General features: G+C 42.8%; 1 protein-coding gene across 3 annotated transcripts in view; it reads right to left on the bottom strand.

Moving 5' to 3' along the window:
- Positions 1-19,107, bottom strand: part of MAPKBP1 (mitogen-activated protein kinase binding protein 1) — a 99,160-nt gene that overhangs the window by 10,470 nt on the left and 69,583 nt on the right. For all 3 annotated transcript variants that reach the window (XM_031044543.2, XM_013127716.3, XM_005143922.2), the window contains exons 17-27: positions 18,454-18,565; positions 17,838-17,901; positions 14,375-14,500; positions 7,879-8,027; positions 7,144-7,193; positions 6,414-6,650; positions 5,305-5,474; positions 3,535-3,680; positions 2,867-3,037; positions 1,922-2,000; positions 56-366 (exon numbers count right to left, since the gene is read on the bottom strand). In XM_031044543.2, coding sequence (XP_030900403.1) covers positions 56-366; positions 1,922-2,000; positions 2,867-3,037; positions 3,535-3,680; positions 5,305-5,474; positions 6,414-6,650; positions 7,144-7,193; positions 7,879-8,027; positions 14,375-14,500; positions 17,838-17,901; positions 18,454-18,565 — 1,615 coding nt within the window. The remainder of the gene's footprint in view (positions 1-55; positions 367-1,921; positions 2,001-2,866; positions 3,038-3,534; positions 3,681-5,304; positions 5,475-6,413; positions 6,651-7,143; positions 7,194-7,878; positions 8,028-14,374; positions 14,501-17,837; positions 17,902-18,453; positions 18,566-19,107) is intronic.

The raw sequence follows: 19,107 nt of genomic DNA, 5'->3' as shown, positions 1-19,107 counted from the left end.
AAATCTACCCATTTCATTCTCAGGTTTAGACCACCACCCCAGCCTGTGTCCTTACCCTCATGAACGAGGTCATGAACTGACTGTGCCTTTCTCATCACTGCATTCACAGGGCCTTCTGGAAAGGATGCAATAACCCGTCCAGGAGCCATACCAACTCTGCTGGCCTCCAAAGCTGACCTCCGTTTTTTCTGGACATAAGGAGCCTGATTTGAATTTACACTTTCCAACAGCTGGTTGTTCTCCAAAGCATCACTAGGCTGGCTGCTGCCATTTTTCAACAGATCTGGTGTAAAATGACTGTTCTGGGTTGGCGGCTCGATGGGCTTTGAATCCAGTATCAGATTTGACGAAGAGAGTGACAATCGTCTAGAGAACACGATAAAGAAACCTCAGTTAAAACAAGTAAATATAATTGCCCTGGACAAACAGGCACGCACATTAAGCCAGTTTCTCTGGGATAAAGAGCCCTTCCCTATCTGTTTGTTTTGGAGGGTTTTTTAAAATAAAAAATGCCTTAGTCTGTTACCACTTTATTCTACCCAGCCTGAAGCACTGGTCTTCAGGCATTTGACCTTAGGCTGCACAATCACATATAGTATTGGGTCACTGTTTCCAGGGAGAACACTGTGAAAGGTGAAGGCAAAAGAGTAGGAAAAATTTCAGGCAGAGGGAAGACTGGGCAAAGTCAGGTCTTTTCTCCCAGCTCACCTTACCAACAATTAAACCTTTTCAATCCTAAGATAACCTAAGAGGAAATACTTATGCTTTCCTAACATTCTGAAAGCATAATTACCAGGAAACCTGGTCAGTATCTTCAACAGGAAAGCCTAATTTCCTCCTTCTCTCCACTTCATACAAGCACAGTGGGCTTACTTCAGAAAGGAAGCGACTGTCAATCTGGCATGTTTGAACAGCTGAAGTGATTAAAAGCCCAGAGATTTTTATAACATAAAACTGCCTCTCTTATTACATCTCTAGAGCACCAGTGACTTCCTTCGCTCACTACTGCAACTCTCCAGAAGCTTACACATTAGCTATCCACTGGCTTTCTTTCCAATACTTAAGGTCCCAACACAAGACAGACTAAGAGGCACTCCTGACAGCAGCAACAGCAGCTGAATACAGCAGTGAGAAAAAAAATTCCCTGACATGGTGAATCCAGACACAGCTGGTGAGCCATAGAAGATGTACTCAAATCTGCTCAGTCCTATACAATGAAATTACTTTGAGCCAAGATCTCAGGTTGTCATTTATGGGGAAAAAAGGAGTATTTGTATAAAACATGTATGAGCCCAAATCAATCAAAGTATTTATCCCATTTCTTGTTTGCTTTTTTTGTTTGTTTTGTTAGGATTCCTTTTAAACAAGGGAAACAGCTTGGAGAGGCCTTTTGGGGTGTTTTAGGGTTGAGGTTTTATTGGAAGAATAATATCCCCATGGAGCTATTATGAGACACCAGAGCACTCCGTGAAGGCATGGGACTGAGAAACAAAGCTGAGTAAGAAAGGACTGCAAGACAAAGGCAAAGTTGACAAGCCTACTTTCATTGTCCAAGCTGAATGAAATGCAAAAGAACAAAAAGAGTATAAACAGTGAGGAGTAAATTAGATTAGGAGCAATTCCTCCAACTTAATTAATTCAGGCATTAATAATGAAACAATTAAGTACATCATTGAAAGAGGAAAAAGGACAAAACAGCATTGCTGTAGGAAGAAACATAACAGCTGAAGTGACACAGGATGGCCTGTCCAAATCACAAGGGTCTGCAGCCAGCCTGCCAGGTGCTATGCTAACACTTTTCTGGGCATAAGCACACCAAGAGCAGAAGTTTGCTCAACTAGTTTGATGCAGGGCCTAGCGTAAGACCTACTCACATTAGTAAAAACAGACAGACAAACACCCAAAACAAGCAGAGCCATACCTGAGAGCCGGGGACTGGGAAAGAAAGCGAGAGGAAATGCTGAGGTTTTCACTTCCTTCCAGATTCCTACATGAGCCACCTAAAATTTTGGTTAAAGGGGAGAGAAAAGGGAGCAGTTTAGTTACAGAACAAACATTCTGACATACGCATTTTCTTATTGCAGAGACTAGCAAATGTTCCCCCATATCCAAGGGGATTTTCTGAGCTAAAACCACAGAGAATGAAATCATTTCACATTGCCTTTGCCTTTTCTCTTCTACTTAGATTACTGTGCCTTAACTGCTACTCTCCCTAAGGGTACGCCTCCTCCTTTTTCGCTTCCCTTTGTGTCCTATCCTGCCTGCAGGACTGTGAAGAGCTGGCATCAAGCAGAAAACAAACCAATCAAAAGAGGAAAAGAAATTAAAAATTAAACAGCAACCAGACAACTCACATAGATATTGCTGCCTGCAACCATTATCAACTCTAAAAAGAAACGCTTTGTGCTGGAGTTGGTCGGGAAAGACTAACCAGCTTCTTTGCCACTCTGATGTCTCCTCTTATTCCCTCCCTCCACCCAGCATTTCAGCCTTTTCTTTTGTGACATTTGTTATGCCTTAACAGACCACTAGAGGCCACTACATGTCACCTATGGCGGGTGAACACGCAGTATAATACCTTCATACACAGCTAGCCTGGAACTAAGAGGATGTTTCTTCAGGATTCCATGGACAACCCTTAACCCAAACTGACACAGACCCCAATCTCATTCACACAGACTTACACACAGACCGATGGAGTTAACATGTCACTTTTCTTTAGGCCTCTATATTAGCTACCCCATTTTTGCCCTCTCGTACACACAGCCACAAAAGCCTAGCAGAACTTATAGCCTCATTTGATTTATACAGGGAATAAATCTGGAATGCCATCCCAAATTCCCCCCCACCGAGCAGAGAGCTGTACCTTTGCCATCAGTGCTGCCCAGGCTCCCAAAATGCTCCTTGAGGAACTTTTCCTGATCATGAATCTGGGGGATTTCTCCCTCTGGCACACTAGTAGCCACGTCCTCCTCTCCTTCCTCTCCCTCCAGGTCTGAGATGCCGTCCACACTGAGCGGCTCAGTGCTTTCAGAATCTGGGAAAAGGCAAAACACCTCAGTGCTGTAACAGCATAATCACAGTAACATTAGCCAGGGTAAAAAACTGAACCAAACCCCAAACATTCAGCAAAGATGCTAAATCAAACCTAGAATGTTAAAGCAAATGTCAGTCAGCATTAATTCTCTAATCTACCATATCCCACAAGCAGCATAGCCTATAGGATAATCAATACTAAACCTGCCTCCTTATCTAGGCAATGTAAAAGAAAACCAAAGGTGTGCACGGGAAATGCACTTTAACCAACTCCTGCTTCAACAGTGGCTTCATTGAAGTGTCTGTTGAAATGCACCTCAATCTTTACAGCAATACTAGCAAGATTAATAGGAGTGTGACCTCAGTCCAGCTTATTAAGAGGATTAAGTATTACAGATCAGGATAGAAACTGATAAACACAGCACAGAACCACCCCAGCAAGGTCCTGCAGTGTTCAACATCATGTATAATCACACTTGTAATGTCTCTGCATCTTACCTTCATTTGGATGGTCTGGGCTGGACAGACGACTGCTGCTGTAATCTACAGAGCAGGCACTGTCAGGACTGTGTTTGTCTGGGCATCCATTACTGTGGTAACCTCTATTTAGCTTCCCGTGGGGCAGTGCTTTTACCTGGAACTCACTACAAAAGAGACGGGAAAGATACAGCACTAGAAGACATATTTGTTTTACACGTAAAGAAGCACATTCTAACTTTAGTGAGGCCTTACCTGTGTTAGTAACACCCTTGATTACAGAAGTAAGGCTTTTAAAGAGAAAAAGTAGTTGATTTGTCTCATTACACAGTATGGGTTTTGCATTTCATTAAGCTTGGACAGTGAAGTCTCAAGGGGACTGTCTTTCTGGGTGTTGGCAGTTTCCCATGACTACCAGGCACCAGCACAGCACTGCCCTGGCTTTATTTCCAGCACAGGTGAGGAACAAATAGTAGAGGTCTCTGCAATGAAAAGGGGACTAAACCCAGGCCAATACCCACATGAAACAAACTCCGGTTTGCCATAGATTTGAGCCCTAATACACTATTTTTTCCATGTTTATGACCTGCTTATTTGGGCAACTTTTGTGTTGCAAACTAGAGAAGACTGTGGGTTCGAGCAAGACTAATTTACTGAAGAATGTCATAAAAAATACAATGTTTTGGGACAGGGTTCCTCGTTTCTGTTGTGATCTCATGAATCTTACTTTGTCAAATGATGCCAGCACCATTCTTTTGCCTATTTTGCCTGATAAACTGAGGACTTCAGTTTTCCACTTTATGAAATCCTTTGGTTTCAGATGTACTTCAATGCAAAGGTAGGATGCAGAAGTCACCCAATGGAACTGAATGGCAACTACCCCTCCCAGCTTGCAAACTCTGAGATATGTCCAGTCTGTATCTAACATCACCACAGGGCCTCCCTTTCTTACATGACAGAGCAGCACATGGGTCTGCTCTGTCCAAATGTTATCATAATAGAATTAAAGATGTAAATAAAGAGAAACTGGGAGAAGCCTAGCAGCTTCAGCTGCAAAACCTTGGCATGCACTCTTGCATAAAAGCCTGTTTAAAGCTGTCAACCCACTGCGACTCTTTGTAACAGAGCAGAAGGAGACAGAGGAATTAAACAGCTATTTGCATCAGGTTAAGAGGGGATGGGAAGATTAAAATTCAGGGAAGGAAAAAAAATGGAGCACAGGAGGAAACAGGAAATTAAATGAGGTAAAACTAAACCAGAAGAAACAGCAGCAGAAGAAAAAGTCTGTGCTGTCTCCAGTGTCCTTTTCAATTCCATCTATCTCATGCAAGCCATTCTATTTCTCACAACAGGGTCATCCCATAATACATTCGTTACATTCTTGCCCAATTAGGTTTGAAATTCTCATGAGTAAGTGTCCTGTCAGTTCTCCTGCGCAGACATTTCACTGCCATGTACACATCAGTGTTGGGTTTTTTCCCACTTTCCAAGTTTTCCCTTGCTTATTTCAACCCAGATAAGGCAAAAAGCAAAAAGGCTGCTCCAAGTTGTTTATTCAACAAAAAAACTTGGAGGAAGCTACTAATGTGCAGTTTCCTCAGAGGAAAGATTATATTAATGGTGCCTTCTGAGTTTCAGATTCCTTTAGTATCCGGCTGGCATAAAGCTCTCAGCTAAACATGCTTGACATCAATCAGACAGTAAGTCAACTCATCCAAGTTACCACACAAGCTACAAGCAAACTAAACCAGAAGCATCTAAGCCATGCACAGCAGAGAGCTTATTTTTAACCTGCTAGGGTCTGTGGGATGGATTTCATCTTGCTCAGGGTAGATTACACATTCCTCACTCTCAGAAGGTTCCAGTTCCTGAGAGAAAATCCCCTCCTCACAAGACACAAGCCGAATCATCTGGGGTCGCACACAGGACCGGTTATCTTGGGGAGGTACTGAGCTGCCAACCTGGTTTCAAAAGAGAGAAAACTGGATATTAACAGTGCTTTTCCTTAAGGCAGCAAGTGCTGTGCAGAGGTAGAAAGCAGGCATTACAACACAGAATATGATCAGAAATCTGATAACAGCAAACACAGCACTCCTATGACTTTCCTGTTCCTTATTTACTGAACTTGACAGACTACTGCTGTAGTTTCCTATGTTGTTAACTGTTTGCAATCCTCTAAAATTCCCTGGTAAAGTACTGAACTCCCTATCCCTCTTTGACCACACATCAGGAGTAAAGCCATGTGGCAGCAGGTTCTTCCATTACCTCTTATAGGCTGATCAGACATAATCCAGAGAAGGCTGTGGGCCATGGCTGAAAACCACTGATTGACTGCATGCAACAAGCCCAGCCCTCTTCTCAGTCATGCAGTTATACAGGAAGGAAAAATTCTAATGAAGTTAGGCACCAGGAGAGATTGCTACTGGAAAACAGGCATTAGCTTTCTGAGGTATGAGTACACACTACCTGTTGTGATCCATTGATATAAAGATTAAAGAGAACTTCATAATCTACCACAGCCCACAGCTAAGGGCGTCATACGAGCCACATTTCAGTGGCTACTGGTCAAGAAACTGCACCCCAGCAGAGCCAGCTAACAGGTAATCAGGGACACATCTGTAATTCTGAGCTCAGCTTCTTTTTTCCATAATCAAAGAGCTAGAGAAAAACATGAGGGCTTCCCTGTCATTGGAAAGAAACCTTGATCCTAAGATGGCAGAATCACACAGTGCAGGAGTACTAATTACAACAGAATTATCTAAACAAGCTTCTCTGAAGGCATTTAGAGCCACTTCTAATGATATGAAAAATGTCATCAGGTAGTAATATATGCAGGTAACAATAGAGGCAGGACATATGCACTCAAGATTAGATTCACCTCAGAGTTGTAATGCCCTTACTTTGTTAATGTGCACAGGAAGATCCGTCTGCTCTTCTCTGTCATCCCCATTGCTGTTCTGAGACAGAGAGTCTCGACTTGGAGAACGGGAAACAGAGAAAGATTCCAACTGACGCAAGTCGAGCATGGATTTCACAGTCATCTCTATGTTGCTGGTTGGCTGGGACCAGCGCCCACGCTGCCGAGGCATCTTGCTCATCGGTGCCTCTGAGCGCTGGATTGCTGCTATCTCTTTGGCCTGAAGGAAATTCAAAGACAGGCTTAGGGATGGAGCTTTCTGCTTATGGAAAGACAGGAGAGGAAACACAAGGCCCACAGAAAGACATGATTATGTCCATCTCCATAAAAGCTGTCTGTGAGACAGCTTAAACTTCCTCCATTAATCATAAAGCATTAAGTAAAGATGATGTTGCTGCTTCTTGTATAAATGAACATTTAAATGCATCACTCAGATCCAAGTATATGATCAGCTTCAGTATCACATAAGATTCAGGCCAGAATAAGGGAGCAAAAGCATGACATCTGATGTAAAGATCCCCAGTGATCCCTGTCTCTTAAACTAGGCTCTACTTTGCCACCCTCCAGTCACTCTTCACAGAGAGGCTTCTCAATGGTTTCCCACCGCAGCTGCACCTTTCCCACCAGGGTAAATGAAGTTTTTGATCTCCATGGGAATTTCTTTTCCTGTTTCACTATAACAAAAAACACAATTTGAAGGTTTAACAACTCACCCTCCTCATTTCCCAGTGGGAAAGGCTTCTTGAAAGGGTAAGGTCTGGATCTGGAATGGCAAAAAGATATATACCTAGTTGATATCTTTGACCAGCAGTTCAGCTTTTTAAAGACCTCCTATCTCATTTTTCCTCAAAGGCAGCATTCCTACACTTTTTGAACCAGCAGGCATTGCTAACACATGCTTTCCTAGACTACTACACAATATTAATGGAGGTGTACTGTTTTATATAAGATTTTTGCTTACTCAACAGACCCACTGCAGAATGCTTGTCATAGGGCAATGGCCCACTAAAGCCTTAGGAAAAAATCTGCTTCAAAACACTAATATCAGTGGCAAAAATACCACCAGTCAGCAATGGCAATCGCCATGGTGAGTTTTATCAGACATCTCCAGAATCCTCCATGAGGTACCTTTTGATTTCTGTGGATTTCTAGCAGCTTGTATACCCAAGCAAGGACACCAACTCAGACTTTATTTGGCCAGTTGGAACAAGCAAGAAACTTGGCAATTTAACAACTGATCTCTAATCAGAGAACACCAAAACACATCCCTCTTCAGACACAGGGATGGGCAACTCCACTTTTCTCATTGGTATCAATCCGTCTGTTTCTGTCTTGGTCTTTCTCCTTCTGCCCATATCTTGTTATCCCTAAGCCAGTGTGTTTCATCTCCCACTTCACATTCATGCCATTTTCCTCCATCTCTGCACATGCCCCTCTCCCTTTTATACCTGAGTCTCTGTCAGTGTTGCAGCTGGACTGAACATGGAACGACTGCAGCCCACGCAGCTCATCTTCATCATTCCCTTCATCTTCACCATCCTTGTCGCTGTCTGATGAGAGTGCAGGTGCAGAGGACAGGGCAGAGATGGACTCATGCCTGGGAAGCAGGAATTGGAAGAAATATTATGGTCTATCTCAAGAACTGCCCACCATTTCAGTCCTTACACCAGGTACTTCTCCACCTTACCTTCATAAACACTCAGTAGGCTGCCTCAACTCTCCCAAAGAGTCCTTGGCTCTAGCAAACCCCATCTCTCAGAAACAGGGTAAGTTAAACCCTGCACAAAGGTGTGTAGATCCTACCACAACAAATCACCTCATACATGTGGAAGGATGGCAGAAATCAGAACAGAAGAAAACAAGTCTGAGAAAGTCAACTGGAATGAAGCTTGGCCTTCTGTATCAGACCCTGCCAACTGATAAGGTCAAGATAGTACAGGATATTTGAAAAGCAAAAGTTTTTACCACCCTTAAGCATTTCCACTCTGGAACTGTTTTACACATCAAAAACGTCATAGAGATACTCCCTGTTTGACAGCAATTGGGTATATGGCAAATTACCATATAAAAGACAGGTTCATACCAAGGATTGCACAAGGCACAACCTGAAGGCACAGCCCACACACTGCAAGAGCTCCGTGCTGCCTTTTTTAGCCTTCAAACACAAAAAATGATGTAAAACATGTTTTGGGAAGATCCTTAATCAAAGTAGATGAGACAAGTGCTCCCACACAGACCTCAGAGGCACTCCCAGCATAGAATTCCCTAATACCAATTAAGGATACTCAGCAAACTCTACCTTCCCTCTTTCTTCTCTTCTCCTTCCTCCCCTCACCCCCCTTTAGTCAACAGAACCAAATGAACTTTGGACAATACTTGAAAAAATGAAGAATTCCTTAAATTTGAGTAGCACCCACTCCATGGTTTTGAGCTACAGTGCCAAACTCATCATTAGTGACAGCTATAGGATATCACTGGTGGGTGTTGAGTGCCAAGCATTATTCATGGCTTAAAAATAGTTCATCTACCAAATACAGAGCAGCCTGGTGAGGGGCTGACTTCTGCAGCTGACAGATAGCAGGCAGTATTGAAACATGGTAAGAAGGAGTTAAGGCATTTTAATCTTTTCCCATACAGTGCAGAACATTCATTTCCATTTTATTAGGAGTGGCTCAGCACTCACTACCCAACCCTTTCATAGGAGCTTTGAGGTGTTCTGCCAGAAAGCGTTAAACTGACTGCAGTCTGCAGTGAAACAATTCCATGTTGGCTCTCCTCATCTCCTTTGGACATTCAGTTTGTCAGTCTCCTCATCTCTCCTACTGTCTCCTTATGTGTCCATCTTGTCATTCTCACGTCCTTGTGTCTGAGCAGGGGAATCCCAAGACAGTTCAAGCACCACAGTACATTTGAAGTTATGCACTGTTTTATCCTATAATGTATACTAATTACATTGATACATGGTAGGAAATACTAACTTTGTATCAGTAACTTTGACAGCATCCTTCTGCTTGTATTCATCACTATGAGGGTGGTGAGGCACTGGCACAGGTTGTCCAGAGAAGCTGTGGCTGCTCCATCCCTGGCAGTGTTCAAGGCCAGACCGGATGGGGCTTGGAGCAAGCTGCTCTAGTGGAAGGTGTCCCTGCCCGTGGCAGGGGGTTGGAACTGGATGAGCTTTAAGGTCCCTTCCAAACCAAACCAATCTGTGATTTATGATATGATTCTATGATTGTTTAAGGAGTTTATTGAGGAAGAAGGGTGGGGTTATTAGACATTTTAATAGACATCTAACTGGTTGAATACCTCATTATGATGAAATGATATGACAACACAAGGTTAGGTGTTTGCTAAGCTCTCACAAGTGCTGTCATTGGTGTAAATAGAGAAAGGAGTATTGCTATCAATGTAGTTTATGTTACAAATAGAAAGATGGCCTCTGTCCATCTTGTGACTGACAAAATTAGTAAGGGGGTGGGGAGGGTAATGTTCCAACATCCTCAAAGGAGCTGAGTAAAAGAATGTAAAAACATATTTTTGGCGTTTTTTCATACTTCAGAGCAAGTTCCAAACAAATTATGAAGTCACATGTGTTTGATACAAACGTAAGGTTTTTCTGCATTACCCCTGCAAAAATGTATTCTCCCCTTCCACACCCTCCTTTTTATAACTCAAATATGCTTTTCAGACTCAGCCCTCTGACTTGAAGGGAGATAAGTGAATGAGGTTTTCAAAAGGACCCTGGGCCCATTGACGTGCAGCTGAGATATACTCCTGAAAATGAAATATAGGTTAGCAAGGTCTTGAGTGTTTTAACTATTGTGGTTGCCCAAGTCAATCCCTCAAGTTGGACTTCATTTCTCCTTTCTTTCCCTGCCTTCTTCTATGTACTTTGGCTTTTCTTCTAAGCCCTTCTGTTGCACACGTCTCGTAACACTCTTATTCACAAGTTCTTGTTCACACTTAGATGGAAGGCAGAGTAATGCAGGATGAGATTTCAAGCATGGAAGCTGCTTCCAAATAAGCACCATACAAGAGCAGTTTGAAAGTGAAGGATAAGAGCTCTGTGTTTTGCTGAATTCTGGCTGAGAGTGGGTTCAGCCAACCCTAACAAATCATCATTATATCAGAGGGAATGTTTCAGAGTAGCTATTCCAGAACAGCATGTACAGACATGTCCAATTCTCACCATACATGTGAGTGACTCAGAGCAAGGATTTTAACTGTCCTTGCTCTTCTTCCTTTGCTGAGGAACTATCTCATTTTAGTACTAGGCCCGGATCCTGATCTGTATGGATGAGCACAGCCAGTTGCTCAGCTTCTAGTTCCCAAAGGGTGTGCCAGAACAGTGTCAATGACAAGGAAGGACCTTCAGTTACAAAGTCTTCAGGACAGATACACAGACTTAAAGGTGCCACAATGCCTTTACAGAGTTCTGTATAAAGACATCTAATATTAGGTACTCTGTATTCTTCTGAATACATGTCCTGAATGTCCTGAATTCAACCCTTCTTTCTTTTGTTAAAACAAAACAAACAAGAACGACAACTATCCATTTAAAGAGGTATGTGGTCAGCATTCCGCATTCCCATTCTGATCTTGTGCTACTTAAACCCTCAGGTTTAGGGGGCATGCTTATGAAATCGTACATGCTACGTGGTAGGGATCACTAGCAGATTGCTCCCCCTCTCCCCCACAGATGCCTAAGGGTTTAAAAAGAAACTCACCCTGCTCTTCCCCACAGAAAGATCACAGTGCTGCTGACTTCAGAGTTTCCAGGGTGTTTCAATTGCAGTAGTTCAGCACAGACTCAGGCAATACTTCTAATCCAGCACCAAAAGCCTGCCACATTCTGAGCCCTGGAAACCACACAGCTTTCCTGGACTGGACCAAAGCCTCACTGAGAATTTGATAAGGAGTTCTTCTTTCCAAATATATCTGACAGCACACAGTGCTTCTTCAGCATACACATGAGACAATTTAATCTGGACAACGTTTCCATCTCCTCCTATATTAGAGCTTCAATAAAAGTCAAATAAAAAGTGACTTTTAAAATTACAATTAAAAGCTCAGCTCACACATGGCTCTAAGCCCTGTAAACATTCCACAGGACAATTCATTTAAAACTTCCCTTCCAAAAATTTGAGACAAGCTTTTCTAAACAACAAATTCATATTTGGATCAAAATCAAAATCCTACTAAAAGGCCTTTACATGGTTCTCTGAAAATACAAATGCCTCAAACCCAAAATGTACTAGCAATATCAGCTGAGTACAAGTTCTATCATCCTAAACAATCAAAGCTCCTCATTTTCAGCAGATGAAAGAAAAGGACACATCCGATTATCACAACCAGAGGGTCTCAGGGGTACTTTGGAGAACTGTGGGTCACACAGGTCAGATTAGTTCCAAACTAGTCCAATGTCTCATAAAGGTGAGTCAGAGAAATCCTTCAAAGGAGAAACTTTAGTCTCTCTAGAAGTTTTTGGAGAAAGGGAAGAAAGATGGCTGGGATGCTTTAGTTTACAGAGAAGGCTGGATGGAGAGAGGTTATGATAAAGGTTTACAAAACCATGGGGACTGCAGATAGCTGGATGCAGAACAACAGTTCACCAAAGCTCACAATATTCATAAGTAATGAGCTTTCAACCAAACCAGGAGAGTGGTTTAACAGAGATAAAAAAGTTATCCTTTCCACAAACAGCAGTGAACTCCAGGAACTTGTCACCAAAAGGGGCTGCAGAGGCAGATGCACCTCCTAACATCCCTGATATAACAACTGAGCATGAGGCAAATGGACCACATAGGTTCATATAGCAAAGCTCACAGTGTCTCACCAAACACCATCTTCCACTGCCAGCATCACAGGCAGAACACTGGGCTTCTTGAAGCACTCGCTTGACCCAGAAAGGCACCTTCTCTGTGTGTTTACACCCCAGCTGTTATTCACCTGGGCCAATCCCTGCCCTGGCAGTCACAGCTGGACAGAGACAGCACTGTCCTGAATTGGAAATCTTCATCTCCCCACTGGCTCCTCAGCTCCGTTTTGTTTCCCAGTATTACTCTGATTATACATCCTGTTGTACACTCATGTACACTATGGATCCAACAAAATGCATTACTTCCCCACTAAGTTCTAGCAATACTGTTCTAGAGAAAACCTCATAGAACAAATAATATCTCACCAGGCAGGGAGCTGTCTTGTACTACTGTTGAGTCCTTTGGAGACAAAAGTTTTACACCACAAGATACAACCCAACTCTCTACTGCAACCTAAAACAGATTTTGGAAACACAACCAGAACTAGTACAGGAGATCTAGAAAAACCAATCTTACTCAAGTTCATTAGTTTCCCTTCTCCCACCTTAATAATGCTGGTCCAATAGGCTCTTCTTCCATCTTCAGTCCCAATCCAAAATGCTCTGGAGTTATGTCTTTGCTGATCTCCACTGACCACAGCGGTCACTCAAAACTGAAACCGAGCTTTCAGAGCTGACCAAACAAGTAGATTCCAGCCTCGTAAAGAGGTTACCAAACGAGTTTAATAAAGTTCTGGGCTTGGCGTGGCACTAACACCGCCCTTTAGCAAGCGTCTGTGATGGAAACAAGTATCACCTAATGTGGAAAGAGGACTGGGATTATCTGACACAGGCTGAGCCTCGGTAGGTTAAGGCAGCAGCTGCTGGAATAATGGAGAGTCTGCTATAAAAAGCACATTGCTTGACAGCTCCAGAATTTTGGCTAGGAAAAAAAGGTTTCCTGAGTTCTCCCTGCATCATTACCACAAGCATTTATTAGACAAGACTTGTTTTAAGAATGAGCAGATCAAGGCTTTCCCAAAAGAAACTATGCAGACAGACTTGTTCCAACACTACTTGCTCGCAAAGGGAGTGGAAGGTCCTTGTGATACTCAACAATCAGTGTTGTAAGTCCTCCATTGCTGTGGCACTTTTTTATCCAGAACTCCATTTGTCGTCATTTGTAGGAGGAAAGTGGTGGGATATAGCATCAAATATATCTGTGTTTATCCTTTTTTCCCCCACTTTTATCCCATATCAGCTTGGTGAGGACTCTCTCCTGCATTGCTTACAGTCAAATAAGTCTCAGCTACTTACTAAGTACAGAGAAACCAAATACATTACGCTAATAATCCATAATCCCATCGCTTCTGTTTTGGTTAAAACAGGGTCTGTGTTTAAGCATCGCTTTTTAAAGAAAGGTCACCAGATAAATTTAGATCTATTCAGTTTGTAGGTTGTGGCAGTTTGCTTTTGGATATGTCCCTGTCCACGGAAGGGGGTTGGAACTGGATGATCTTAAGGTCCTTTCCAACCCTAACTATTCTATGATTCTATGATTACCAAGCAAAAATAATATGATTTAGCTGCCAAGAATTTTCCCCATGGAAATGACTTTTAGCTTTATTATTTTTATTATAATTATTTTTAGGTGAGCTTTTTCAAAGCCTCCAGAAAACACTTAACAAAGACTTTTCCAGAATCATGATTGACATGGCAAACTCATACCACTCACAAGTATACAGTCAGTACTGCAGAAAACAATCTTTAAATTGCATTCAGGCTAGATCCAGAGGAGTTTATTCATGAAGGAGCAAGGCTTCCCTGGTGGGATGCTGTGTAGCAGCCACAGGACTGCTACATAAACTGCTTATTAAAGTTTCTGACCACATCATTAAACTAAATTAAGACACAAGAGGCATTGCATACACATTTCAATCAGTGAAGCAACACTAAGTCTGTCTGGAAGATCTATCTCCAAAGAATTGGGGCACAAAACCCATGGCAAATCAAACAGGAAAATCAGAGAACTTTTGGAAGACACTGTCAGTGAAGACTGCAGAAACCTTACAGCTGATTCCCAGAGCCACACTTTGCACATTCAACCCTACAAAGCCAACCACCTCCTCTTGGTCTGCTCTGCTCACCTCATGAGTCCAGCAGTCTTGTGCGGAGGAGACTTTTCTGCCTGTTTCCCTCTCTGCTTCATGTCAGACAGTCGCTGCCGCATGTTGATGGTCATCTCTGAGCTCAGACGCCAGATGAAGATACAGCTGAAAGAGGGAAAAGTGAGGCTGAGGTCAAGTCTCAGTTCGGTTCATCGCTATTATCAGTTTCCACTGCAGAGGCCAACAAGAGCCCTTCTGCCTGTGGTGGGAAGAGACACACAGAAACTCAATCCCATCACAAGCCTCATGACAAAAGAGTAAAACCTGCCTGGCAAAGACTCCCTGTGGGCGAGAGCAACTGCAGAGATACTTGCACAGACTCATCTCTGATCCTGCACCTTTATTTGACTATCTGACCAGATGCTGAAGGAAATGACATAACAAGTCCCTCCATGGTCAGGAGGATAAGTAGGGTCTACAGATGTCGCTAACAGGGGCTGAGCTGCAGCCTCTAATTGCAACTACACCCACAGGCAGGCCCTTCGTAATGCCCACCAATCTGATGGGGTCTCTGTAGTGTTACCACAGTTAAGCTGATGTGGCAGTACTTTCTGCAGCCACAGTGCTCCTAATATTTTACATGGGCTTCCTCCAGCAAACTTCTAAGGAATTTGATTGAATTTGGTCAGTGGATTCAAAAGTGTTTGAGAGCAGGAAAGAAACAGTGTGAGCTCATCGGTCTCATTTTCTTCAGAAATCTGGCTAAAGAAAAATAAATTCCTCATCACATTAGAGAATAAATACTGTATCTCATCTTCAGCTGCTGCAAAGTGAAATTATATACATGTCCTTTGAAATTTAACCTCAGTGCAAACTAATTCTTTTCATCTCACCCATCTTTCCTGTCTAGCTGGGTATACTTACACTGATGTAGAAATAGAGGTGGTGCTTCTGCTGTCACTTATAGAATAGAATAGTTTGGGTTGGAAGGGACCTTAAAGCTCATCCAGTTCCAACACCCCTGCGATGGTCAGGGACACCTTCCACTAGAGCAGCTTGCTCCAAGCAACATCCAACGTGACCTTGAACACTGCCAGGGACGGGGCAGCCACAGCTTCTCTGGGCAAACTGAGCCAGAGACTTAACAGGGAAGAGCTTCTTCCTAATGTCTGATCTGAATCTCCCCTCTGGCAGTTTAAAGCCCTTCCCCCTTGTCCTGTCACTACATGCCATTGTAAAAAGAACCTTTCCAGCTTCCTTGTAGGCCCCCTTTAAGCACTGGAAGGCTGCTATAAGGTCTAGGCTGAGCAACCCCAACTCAGCATGTCTCCATAGCAGAGGTTCTCCAACTCCCCAGTCGTCTTCATGGACTCCTCTATACTTGCTCAAACATCTCCATGTCCCTCTTGTGTTGAGGACTCCAGAGCTGGATGCAGGACTGCATATGGGGACTCGCAAGAGCAGAGTAGAGGGGGAGAATCACCTGCACCATACTTTGGAATCCAAAGAGGATTTACTCCAGTTCTTCAAGACCCATCAATGCCACCTTACTTCTGGATACTCAGTTCCTGAAGGAGTTTTCAATGTGAGGCTTTCCCTTCTTCCTTGCTAGGCTGTAAAAATTCATTTCCTCTGCCAGTGCAGACCATGAACAGTGACCATGAACTCTGGTTTCTCTGACCATTGGCAAATGCCAAAAATGCCAGGATCCTGAATACCTGCATCTTCTACAATTTTTCCCTCTCATGAGAAGACATTTTAAAAGGTTTTATTTCCACACCACAGAAGTAGGAAGCAGAAAGCCCACTCTGCAGTCTGTGCACATCTTAATGAAACAGTAAAAATGCCCTTCTTGCCCCTTCTGTGACAAAGCTCAGGAGCATCAGCCCAGCTACAGAAGTCACACACAGAAACACTTCCCATCAACACTGTCATCCTCCTGCCCCAACTTTTGAGCCAGGAGAAGTGGTGAAGTGCTGCATCTGAGAGTTATGGCAACCTGGGGCAGCCAGCTGCTTCCCCTCAAGCAGCAACTCTCTCAAACACAACATCAACCCTGAGCTGCTGATGGGAAAACACAGAAAAAACAGAAACAAAATTCAGAAAGCAAATCTGGCTTATTCCTTTATCCCACCCCCACAGCCATCAAACCTAGAGATAAGCAGCAAACAGCATGAGATTGTAAATACACCAGCGTTCAACGCAAAGCTCTACAGAAGAATGTTCCCACCTACTCCTTTTGCTGCTGTTTCATTTTTCCCTTGCAGTACTTTTCTCACATGGATCTCCCAGTCCTTGTGCCCTTCCTCATTCTCTTTCTACTCTCAGTTTGATTTTCTGCACATGCTGCTACATGTGAACAGGCTGTTCTCCCTGTTTCCTCTGAAAAACACATTCTCATCAACTTACAGCAAAGTTCTTTGCGAATCCTTTCCTTACTTCCACCTTCTCCACACCCTTAGTGAAGAACATTACCCTTTTGCTCATGCAAATGGACAACAAGGGAATCACAAGCACCAAGGGACCTCAAACCTTCCATGTTTCTGGAATTTATTAGAAATCCACAAGAAAATGGCTCCTCCTCTGCAACTTTTCCCCTGATCTATTCACACACATGAAAGGTAAAGAAAGAGGAAAATTATTTACTTTTTACTGAAAGGCAGAAATAACCAACTGATGTGATTTAAGGTGATCTATTGTATGGTCTGCAACAACTTGCCCTCTGCAGTGCTTTTTCCAGTTTCATTGTGCTTTATTATTATAAAAGAAAAAGAAAGAGAGAATCTGGGTTGCTCCGACCTTGATGTCGCACTCCTGGAACCAACTTTCTCAAAGGAAAAAAACTATTCAGCTCAGCTGATCCCAGTAGCAGGTCTACTCACCTCTACAATCATCGTATTAGGTATATCATCATGTTATGGTGAGCTGATTTAGCTCACCAGATCAGCAGAAAACTCAGCTGGAGGGGGGGCTGATGTAGCGACCTGAATCAGCTTAATGGGGGCTCAGTCTCACCTCAGCTCACTTTGGGGTTTGGGGAAGAAGACCATACGGACATGAGCAAAGAGTGGGGACAAACCTCTCCCTTTTGCTGCCACACAGGCTCATTCACCTGGTGAAACCTCACTAACAGGACCACTGCAAGAAAGTTTTGGCACCCCTGGTTAGAATGTCATAAGCTGCCTTACATCACAGGCCTGAAGGCTGGTAAGGAAACAGGCCACAACCCTGCCTCCTTGCAGAGAACAGTACCTACACTCAGAAAACCACAAGGGAAGTACATCACATGGGCATCTTATTCCATGAAGGGATAATATAAGCTCTGTGAGCTTTGCCAATGGTATGCATTTAGGATTCAGAAAGCTCTGAGGTTAATTTGGAATTCATAAAACATCCCTCATTTAAAATAAATAAATAAATATTCTAACTTCCTTCAGGACACATACTGGATCTAGCGTGAGATAGCATGAGCTGACGGCACAAACAAGCAAACCTCTCTTACCTGTCACCAGAAACAGAGATCAGATGTTTGCAGTCATTACTGAACTTCATCCCGGTTACAATCTCTGTGTGAAATAAAGCACCAGAAAACAAAACACCCCTGAATTATTGCAATGGACAGAAGAGATCATCAGCCAAACAGCCCATCTGCGCTTAGCAACTCAGATTAAAGCCAACAAACTCCACAGATCAATATGCTCCAATTAGCATAACCAGCTAATAAAGAATCTAGGCTTGAAATGGAAAGGGTATCCCACAGTAAAATATTACAGAATAATAGCATAGCCCCTGCATGATAGGACACAAGGGTAGATCATAATGAAACTTAATATACACTGAAAAAACCAGACTCCCTTATAGGCTATTAGAAAAACTGTGTAAACAAATACATGGCCTGACAGGCATACGTGGGCTTGTGTTTTGCAATGCAAAATGCAGTCTGGAAAGGTTGAAACTGCAATGAAATAAGCTATCATAATTTCATCCAACTATGACCTACTCCAAAATACCCACTGGGTAAACACTGGTGGGGAGGAACCTTCAGAAAACTTTGATTAGTATCAGACCTTACTATATAGTCATCAGCAGAAAAATGCATTTCAGGAAGTGTACCTTACCTGAATGTCCATACATGGTTGCAACACACTCGCCAGAATAGAAATCAAAGATGGAGAGGTTCTTGTCAGAACAACTAGTTGCAATGTAAAGACCAGAAGGATCTGTTTGCACCTGGTTTAGGAAATGAGAAGTACAAAGATCTGATGAGAAAGTGCCTTCAAACTTGATGATAGCTAACAGAATAAAAGGCAAGTAGTTTGCACAGGATTCCAACCAAACATGAGCCTATCCAGCATCCCAGGACAAATCTCCAACCTGGCTGAACTGTTAAAACCAATCTCCAATATAATCAGAGACTAAAGGCATTTACATTAAAAGCCTTCATGGCTGTGAAGGCACCACCATCAATGGACAGGCTTATACCTCTCTCTCCTACCTCATTTTAATCACTAGGGTCTTGCTTTCTTATTAACAAAACCCAAACATGCCAAGACACACACACCAAAAATAATCAGAGATCACAGAGTTAAGTGAAACATTAAAAGACTCCAATCTTGAGGAGAGAAACCAAAAATAACTCAGCACTGCAGAGAAATTATCTTTGATAATGATGCTGTCAAATCTCCAGTATCTGCAACTTCTGTTTTGGCATTGGTGTTGCTTTGGAGTTGATTTTTTTGAGCAGTTCTTGTTCATTTTCTGCTTGGTTGTTT

This window comes from Melopsittacus undulatus, chromosome 4, assembly GCF_012275295.1.
Source record: "Melopsittacus undulatus isolate bMelUnd1 chromosome 4, bMelUnd1.mat.Z, whole genome shotgun sequence".
Lineage (NCBI taxonomy): Eukaryota > Metazoa > Chordata > Aves > Psittaciformes > Psittaculidae > Melopsittacus > Melopsittacus undulatus.
The sequence above is the reverse complement of the archived record's forward strand: the minus strand, read 5'-3'. Positions and strand labels throughout refer to the sequence as shown.